This window comes from Trachymyrmex cornetzi, unplaced genomic scaffold (genome assembly GCF_001594075.2).
Source record: "Trachymyrmex cornetzi isolate Tcor2-1 unplaced genomic scaffold, Tcor1.1 scaffold122, whole genome shotgun sequence".
NCBI classification, from domain to species: Eukaryota; Metazoa; Arthropoda; class Insecta; order Hymenoptera; family Formicidae; genus Trachymyrmex; species Trachymyrmex cornetzi.
Window position 1 is genome coordinate 756,192 of NW_017295784.1, and position 9,703 is coordinate 765,894.

The following is a 9,703-nucleotide window of genomic DNA, read 5'->3' on the forward strand; positions in this document are numbered from 1 at the left end:
ATCTTTGATTTAGTTTTTACATTATATTATATAATATATATCATTCTGTCTTACTCAAACGCATACGTCTGTTCTTATCTAACATATGCCAGCACCATCTATCGCAAGACCGCGCAACTACTGCTACGCGGAATTTCGGCTCTGTTGACAGTCCCAGTCTTCGCAAAGCATCAGTATACACGTATTTTCTATTCGGTGGAAATATTGCTTTTCTAGACTTTCAATCTTAGTTCTACAAACTCAGTATCGTTCGTTTCAATAATGTGACCTCAGCTGCACGCTTATTTTCAAGATATGGACTCTAAAACTCTTATATCAAGCAAATACATATTTGAGGTAACAGCTGTACGAGCCAAAAGTAAGTGAATTTTTAATTTTTTTTTCGATTTTCTCATAAAATCCAGTGCAGCTGAGGTCCTGTTGATGCGTACTATAATTTAAGTAATAATACTTTTGCAATCCGTACATCCAATACAGAGATTTTTCACCGAATAGGAATGTGGTAAAACAGGGAGCTTTAACATCGCCTTAAGTAACATTATTTAGTCTTAAAAGATCAGACAATGCTTGCTTCTTAATTGTCTTTTTTGTAACAAACATTTTTAAGTTCAAATAGTATTTGCTCTGGGCATCAATTTTTTAAATACTTAAACATTAAGATTTCAGGTTTCCTTCGAATAGTCGAAACAATGAACCCGATTGAAATATAATTTTATGATACCGTGCTATATATTACTTTCTTAATTATTCTATTCATAAATATAAATTTAATTGTAATAACAGATATGTATCCTCTGTTACAGATTTTGAAAGCATCAAACACTAATAGTAGAAGCAATCATGACTCTGTACTCTTGTAAGCTGGAGTATGTAACTAAATAAGCTTTCTGGACGAGTAATAACTTTTTTTGAATTATTACGTAATTATGTAAAAAGCGATCTTACAAATTAAACAAGATTTTTCTATAATCGTTCAAGATTTTCTATAATCGTAAACATTTTTCTTATAATTCTTTATATAATTTTTATAAAGAATTTAAGAATTTTTCAGAATTTTTCTATAATTTTATAGCTTTTGATAAATTTCTTAGATCTTTCTATACGAATCTTTCAGAAATAGTGGAAAAAATACATGTCTTTTTTAGAATAATTTTCTTTATATGTATACATTCTTCAATATTCTAAGATTTTTCACACACACACACACACACATATATCATAATTTCTGAAAATATTCTGACGTTCAAAATGTTTTTTTACATATTTTTACAAATTTAAAATATAATTTTTTAAAATATCATAAAATATTATTAAAAAATGGTTTACCAAAGATATGAGATATAGCAATTGTATTATTAATTATTTACTAATTATCTTAAAATGAATTATTTTAATTTTTTATATTGATGTATCTATTAATTTATATATCTTATATAATTTATATATCTGTATTACAGCCATAAATATCTACATAATATAAAAAATCTTTAAATTAATTATAATAATTAATAAAATTGGAAAAAAATATTTTGTAGAACAGAATATCTCAGAAGAGTTAGTGAATTTATGTACAATATCAAATTTCGGTATCATAATAGTAAAATCAATTATATTATTATTATTGTTATAACCTAGTGTATTTAATTATTATAATATTACATTCATTTGATTATAATAATTTTAATTGTATATACAATATTATTCAAATATTACACAAAGAATAAATTTTATTTTTTATTTTTAAGATTTTTTTAAGTAATTATGTATATATAATTTTTTCCACAGAATAATTTTTATATGTACGTATTTTTATTTGACTAAAAAATCTTTATATGTAATGTAATTACGAGAGAGAGAGAAAGAGGGGGGAGGAGGGGGGAATCGAAGACAGCTACAACTAACAACATAATGAGACGGCTAGCAGTCATCAGCGAGAGAAGTTTGTCGGTAGCACAATGCAGTGACAACGTCTGATTCAGGCGATGTTATGAAATCAGTAAACAGCCGTCTTACGTGCACTTACGTCGAAATTCGTCAGTCACACGCGCATAGATGCGTGTGTATCGGTAGGTGCGTTAGATGTAGATTTCGCAGCCATATGCGGGGTGGTAAGACACATTTCTCCACGCGGTGGCATCGCAGAAGGAGGATCGCTCATTCAATACGGGTGTATTGTTCGGGTCTTATCGTAATATCTCATAATTAATATCTCCGCATTGTGGTATGGATGGATAGGCAGGATTCGCTGCCAGACCCAACTGATAGCGAAAGCATTTGTACCCGGCAGCTCTTCATCTCTCGATCTCTCTCTTCCTCAGCTACCCTTACGCATTCATCCACCTTCTGTCCTCGTCTTTGACGCAACGACCAAAGCTCGGTGCTCACTTCCACTGCGTCCCATGAAAATCTTGTTCTTAGACCGCCAGACGATCCCGAATATCGATAAGCCGTGGATCTTGGGCAGGATAACGGTGGAAGTCTTATAACGAGTCAACGAGCGGGTCGTGCCACGGACGATTGTAATGGCTGCTTTGATGTATCGTCAGAATAAATTAACGGGTGCTAATCGTAATGATATCCTATTGGGTGCGCTTAATTTCTCGATGATTAGAATACACAGAAACGAAGCCGTTGTATTTAAAAAGAATATAGAGAATGTGTGTGCGCGATATTCTAATAGGAAACCGTCTAATAATGATTTGAGTTAGGGTAAAGCATTTCGACATTGAGCTAATTATTTAGTATATGTTATATAAGAACACGTCAAAGCCGTTTGCTACTGAACTAATCAAAGTACGTATACGATGGATAGATGTTGTGCGATTTATCTGGTCCATTGAGACGCTGACCTTCCTTCCCTTGATCCTCAAGGAGTATTTCGCCGGATATAGGAGGACACTGGCCGAGAAACGGTACTAAGGGGCTTTTGAGATCGCTGGACGACGACTCCTAGTGCTCGTGGTCGAAAGGAGAGGTTCGCTTGTTCAGATGTCGGAATAGACGATGAACAGACGAATAGAAGACCGTCACAGACGACTGTATCCGCCTGTAAGCTCAATGCTTGGCAGAATTCCTAAGACGCTGCGAGTCCTTCGGCGGATATATCCGTATGTGCTCGGTGTAATTGAATGTATACACACTGCCGGCATGTATTTACAGGTTAACGCTCGTTGATACAATAGGAGCGTTCGCGACCTTTCCGTTTGAAATTCAATTTTGTTCGTCATATAGAATTAGTCGCGATAAATATGATACATTAGTTGAAATCAATAGATAGATAAAAATTATTAGAACCAACAAGTTCAACTTTTGGTACGCTATAAAAAGATTGTCTTTATCATCTTAATGTATACTTAATGTAATTATGAATTATATATAAGCAAAATATGTACAAGTCAATTTTAATACAATCGTTAATACGAGCAAAGATTTAGCGTTAAAAATTGAATATATTGCGCAAGATACAAATCGGTTAATGCGAAATACTGCATTAATAAACTAAAATTGGAAACTGTAATTTAACCGAAACGTTATTTAAAAAGTTGTTTAATTCCAATGCACATCTTGCTACGTCCTTGCCTTTGACTTGAATATTTAATTTCTTGCTGAAGAATTAATGCGATGAGAAGTTGAGTAACTCTCGATATTCCCATTTCCTCGGTAGCCACGAGGAGAATAATGCAGGACGGATAAGTCGAAGGACCAAACCAAAACAAGCTGCGCAACAGTTAAGGCAGATCCTGTTTGAATATTGTTACCTTAACGAGGCGCAAGTATTTGCTTTGGAGATGTAATCCAGTGTACGGCTCGGAATATGAACGGCTTGGCGAATTACAGCGGTGTTTCGATTCTAAATCGACGAAAAGCCTTCGTTAATTGGCTTGAGATTTGCATTCGTTGTTTGAACGTCAACGAGCTGTAAAATTGTATGTTAAAGTTACAAATGGTTACTTCCGAGGCGATTTTCTCGTATTTTTTATATGTATCTAATAGTCAAATTGACATATATTTTTATGCTTAATAATTTATAACATTAATTTTATCAAGAGCAATCAAGATTAATCAAAATATTGTTATAAGATTGAAAAAAATAAGAAAACTTACTAAAAATTTATTAAAAAATAATGAGGAACAGGCTAATGAGAGTGAAGCGTTGTAAACGTTGCGCAAATGTGTATATCTTCAATTTATTTGGACATTTCGACTCACGTTCGAGTCATCTTCAGCAAAAATTCATGAAAATTACAAAATTGTCAGTCAACACATAAGTTGTCGTTGTACATGATTAATTGTGACTTCCACTGGAATTATGTGATGACTAGTAGGGTTCTCTGGCTAAGGATTCAACGCAATTTTGTAATTTTTACGGATTTTTGCTGAAGATGACTCGAACGTGAGTCGAAACATACAAATAAATTGAAGATATACACATATAAAATTTGCGCTTCACTCTCATTAGCTCGTTCCTCACTATTTTTTAATTTTTAACATTTTCGAGAGTGCGTACAATTTTAATTTGTTATTTAAAGTTATCTTTTTATGAATTGTTTTAAAATCTATATAATAAATATATACTCGAACTTAAATTGTCCATAAATTTCATCTTGCACAATGAAAGGAAAGAAAAATTCTTCGGCGTGTTTCGCGAGTAGGATTGGTAAAATATCGAGACTATACCGGAAATGGCCACCGCTAACAACAAGCACGATGCGGGAGTCCGTGGCCGCGCGATTCGACTATCTTTTACGGGACGAAAGGGGTGGAAAGGAGAGGTAGTTTTCGGGGTACGGGCCGAGGCGAGGAATACGAGAGAAAGGACGACGGAGTTGGGGGTGGCTGGGAAGATAAGGCGAATCAAACCGTAAATAACCGCGGAACGGCGGAAAGGAAAGGGAACGAGAGGCGCGGGGTGGCGTCGGGGGGTAGCGAAGGAAGGGGCGAGAGTGAGGGGTACGACGCCTCGCCAGCTGCAAAACTCGCCGAGTTTTATAGTTGAATCGCATGACTCCGAATCTCCATACATTCCGCGCCTTCTCCCTTTTGCCGCTCACCCCTTTCTCACCACTATCCTCTTGTCTTTCTGTCTTTCTCTATCCTCCGTCCCTGTACTTTCCGCCTTTTTACTCGAACCACCCTTATTCCCCCTTTTTTCGCTTCCCCTCTCCCGGTCATATCTATTTTTATATCGCCATTCCTTTCTCCAAGCCGGCGGCTACCACTCCACCTGCGGATATCTCCACATTGGTAACACCGTGTGCGTATTATGCACATAGGTATACGAACGCGCTGGATGGAGAAAGGGGCGATTAATTCCGTATTCCTAGATACTTTCTAACGTCCGCACGCCAGCCTCATACCTCATGCCACCGTCGCAGCCTTCATGGTGTTTACGAGCACCGTTTTTCGAGAGGAAGTGAAAAAGAATTGGACGTACGTCCAATATATCTGTGCCGTAGCCTGGAATTATAGTGGCGCTGAATCCAGGTGGAATTTCCGAGAAAAACGCGATGGTTATGCGGCAATCGAACGATGCAAACAATAAAACGAACTCGCTGCCGATGAAAATAATCGAGCAAAAATTTATTAATTTAATTTCGTCTGAAAGAGAAAGTTCAGAACTAATTTTAAATGACTTACAATTTTTCTAGAATGTTTAAAAAAATTTTTTTTATAATATATTTTATTATTGGAATTTTTCACGATGGTTTTCGTTATCTTTTAAGTCATTTTTAGTTACAAAATGATTAGTATTAATTATTGTAATCTACATATAACGACGATCTTTCATGACGAAGCGCTATATTTTTTACGCGCAAAACTATTCGACGACTCAGTCGTACTCTCAATTTCACGGAGCGCGGAATCGCGGAAGAAGTTCTCGCCACAAGTAACTGTGCGTGTATTATCACACCCGTACATACATGTGTACCTGTACGTATTATGCGACGAGGGTGTAGCCCAGGGTGGAAAGGTGGGCGAAGGTAGCCGTGGGCGGAAAGTACACGAAGGAGGGTGGAATGCAGGCCGAAGTAGGTACTAATGCCAAAAGTTTTAACGAGTTTGAGTGATCGCGGTCGATGTAACCGCAACAATAATAGCAATAGTAATAATCATGCCACTGCTCCGAGGCGGTACCAACTTATCGCGTTGCTCGGTATAAAAGCCTTGTTTGTGTGCGCTTTTGTGTATCTCTCCGACATTCAGGCAGGAATGAAAGGAACGGGGACCGCTTATCAAATTCGTACTTCGCCGTCGATAATAGATATGATAATAGAAATTAATATTCCACACACAAGATTAGTACGATTTTTATTACTATCAACAATATTTTTAACATAATAATAATAATATCTGAGACGATACAAGGGAAATGATACAAGGGAATTGTATGTTTTCTATTTCGTATATTTTTAAACTAAAATTTGTTAAATTATAATTTATGTCATAGTGATTGAATAAAAATATTAGATTAATTGCTAACAAAGAATATGGAGAACTAGATAAGTACGCGTCGAGCAATTAATCTCATGGTGCGACAGTGCGTCGCTCAGCTTTGTCCGCAACCTCCATCTTCGACGAAGGATTCAAGGGACGACTTTTCTTCGCGTCAGCCAATGACCGATCGCGTAAGTCGCGCCAAATGGAATCCTCTTCGTCTTCGTCGGCACTTTCTTCGGGCACAGGCAGCGGGATCTGTAACACACGTACGCACCACATACACAGGTATAGACAGGTATCCTGAAAGAACGACCGACCGGCGGGCGGAGGACGGAGGTAGAAGGTGCCCGCCTCGGCGAGGGCCGACTAAAGGGTGTATGATTGATCGCGCCATGGCATGCCAGATAATGCAATTTTATTTCATTTGATTCCGCGGGGGTAATTGCTATTTTGGCGGGTCTGCCGCGCCGAACGGCCGACGGAGTGATGTATTGGCGTGGCTCTTTCTTCCTCTGCCCATCCCTCCCCCCTCCCCCCTCCCACCTCTCTGACTTGCCCCCTTCTCCCTCCGTCTCGCGATATATATTAACTCCAGTCAGGATTATTGCTTCGAGGGTGGAAAAGAGCGGATCGATCACGTGCGAAGGAAGGTGGAGAATCGTCGGCTCGTCGCTTCCGCCGTCAAAGACCGCGCGGGGCGATAAATCTCGCGTCTTCCTGCCATCTTGTTTTGGAAAGGAGCCTAATCGGCCGTACGATTGATTTAGATCGCCCGATTTACCTCGCTTCACGTCGACCTCGTGTAATGCCGTATGCGAAATTGGAGAATCGCGATGATTGCGTTATTATGGCAAACCATGTGTGAATCCTTATCTGAATAGAACTTGTCTCGTATATACCTTTCTTCGCCTTAATAATAGATTTTACTGAGAATATTATGATATTTAAAATTAATTCCTGTGTCAACAAATGCTGTAAAATTTTTATCAAAACTCATAATTTATATACATTCCTTAATTTAAGATAAAAAAGTCAAACATTAATTAATTTATTAATTGAAATTTATTAAGTTTAGCACAAAGGAGTTATAATTTAATAAAGGATTGTTAAATACACGCATTTGCAGAAGTTTGTTGCTAATCGCATGAACAAAGCGTCATCTTCAAAATCCTGAACGCTCTACGCGACGATGTAACCGAAGCTTTCGTCGCAATAAATTCAAAATAATATCCAAAGGCAACGCAACGCGCAGCAGTACCGTGGCAACCTAGCGGCGTGCTTCTATTTGACGTCGCGGTGCCGCGGGTGCATGGCGTCGCCGCGTAGTTGGTTAGCGTTAATTGTAATGCTTTTTGGTCCATACGCGATTACACGATGAAATAATCCCTCATTTATGAGTTAAGTGGTCTGTGGAACTCAACGGCGCTTCTGATGAAATGCTCACGGCGAGTGCACCGCCGTTCTGGTTCTGAGGAGAGTCGTTGAGGAACGGGAGGAGAGAGAGAATGAGAGAGAGAGAGAGAGAGAGAGAGAGAAAGTGAGAGTGAGAAAGAGAGAGAGCGAGGGGGAGAGGAATACGGGGAGTGAGAGAGAAGGGTGAAAACGCACGTCGGAGAGAGAAAGCGTGAGAGTGAGGAGAAAAGGGCGGCCGGCGGGCGGATGGAGGTCAGGGGGTAGGTAACTGCGCCACCAACCACGCGACCCTACGGCGATATGGTCCTTTGCTCGTATTATAATTACGTTCTGCCGTCCGTAAAATTGCAAATAATTAAGATTTGGTCGATGCGAGAGCGCGAAACGTAATAATGTCGTGCGGGTTGTTTCGCTGCACTTCGTGGCTACGGAGGGAGCACAATTGCGAATTGTCGAGATCTTTCTTGCTCATTCAAACGTAATAAATGACATTTGCTTTCACAGTATATACAATATTTGCCTATCGGGAAATAATAAATATGTGCTTTTTATCAAAGCAGTTTTTACTATAATAAGCTAGCGAGATTCGTTTTTTCTCTCATAATTTTATAAAGTCACGTTAGTTAAATCGGGCACCTAAGTTTCGCTGATGACTTGAAACTATCTCTCGACAGCACTCGCAACACAATGATGAATATTGGTAATTAGGACATTAATAGACAAAATTACTCGTTTGAGTCAAAGCCAGCGGTGATCTCGCGTCACCGAACAGAAATTACAAACTCTCGCTGTTTGGCGTTGTCGATCTGTTTCTTGGTTGTTCTGTTTCGACCTCGGTAATCACTCTGACGAATGCCGAGACCGCCATTACTCAGCAATTTGAGATCATCCGCGATCAAGACATCAGAAGAACCAAAAATTTACTTAGCCATCGTATATGAATAAATACAAGTATAATCAGCCTCGAGGCCATTTCAGGGGAAGCACATACAAATCCGTGCATTCTTGCGTGAAAAAGAGGTGAACCGAGAAAAAAGCCTGGTGCATCGTGAAAGGAAAGATGTATTTTAAGTATACATTTGACAAAAAGCTTGTACTTGTACTTGTTTGACTTTAAACCAGGAATACTTGTAATTGTTAAATAGCGGATATAATTCTTAGGTCATGCAAAAAGTGTATACGTATGCGTGCGATGTCATGTGCTCACGTGATGACAATTTGATCGATCGTTGGCAGGATTATATTCTTTTTATGCTGGAAAGTATTTAATTATGTGTTATACTCATTATATCATTATATCATTATATATGCAGTAACATTACCACACGAAAAAATCTGAATACTTTGTGCCGACAAATAATTATTTCGTGAACGCAAAGGCTACTGTGCAAGCTTGCTTCAAAGTGATAAGAACCGAATTAAAGTTACATACAAATTAACCCGATAATGCACACGTGAAGCAACGCGTTCTCGCAATATTCGCCGATGCCGAAGCGCAAGGTGAAAGCCTCCCCCTACACTCTGCTATGGCAACTTTCTTTCCAACCTTTTTCCTTCCTTTGACCTCCCCCGCTGTGCTTTTCTTCTCTCTTTCTTCTCGAAGCGTGAGATCGTCCTGCACAAATTGGCCGTGGCTTTTTTAATTTACACTCGCTCTGTGCTGCAATCGCCTCTGTCGTTCCTCTGTGCTGCGACAAGTCGATGGGTGGTGGGTTAACCCATTGTCGGCCATCTTGCATATATATATATATATATATATATATGCACGCCGAGTTTTGTGATATTTCTTAATTAAATATAGCCTCAAGTTAAAAATGAAATTAAACAGAAGGCAGTGTTTTTTTGCCGGCTC

At 38.6% G+C, this 9,703-nt stretch overlaps 1 protein-coding gene across 1 annotated transcript in view; it reads left to right on the top strand.

Moving 5' to 3' along the window:
* Positions 1-6,527: 6,527 nt before the first annotated feature.
* The window catches only part of LOC108769082 (uncharacterized), a 7,779-nt gene continuing 4,603 nt past the window's right edge, over positions 6,528-9,703 (top strand). Inside the window, exon 1 of the mRNA XM_018519871.1 lies at positions 6,528-6,723. Within this exon, the coding sequence (XP_018375373.1) occupies positions 6,528-6,723 (196 nt within the window). The remainder of the gene's footprint in view (positions 6,724-9,703) is intronic.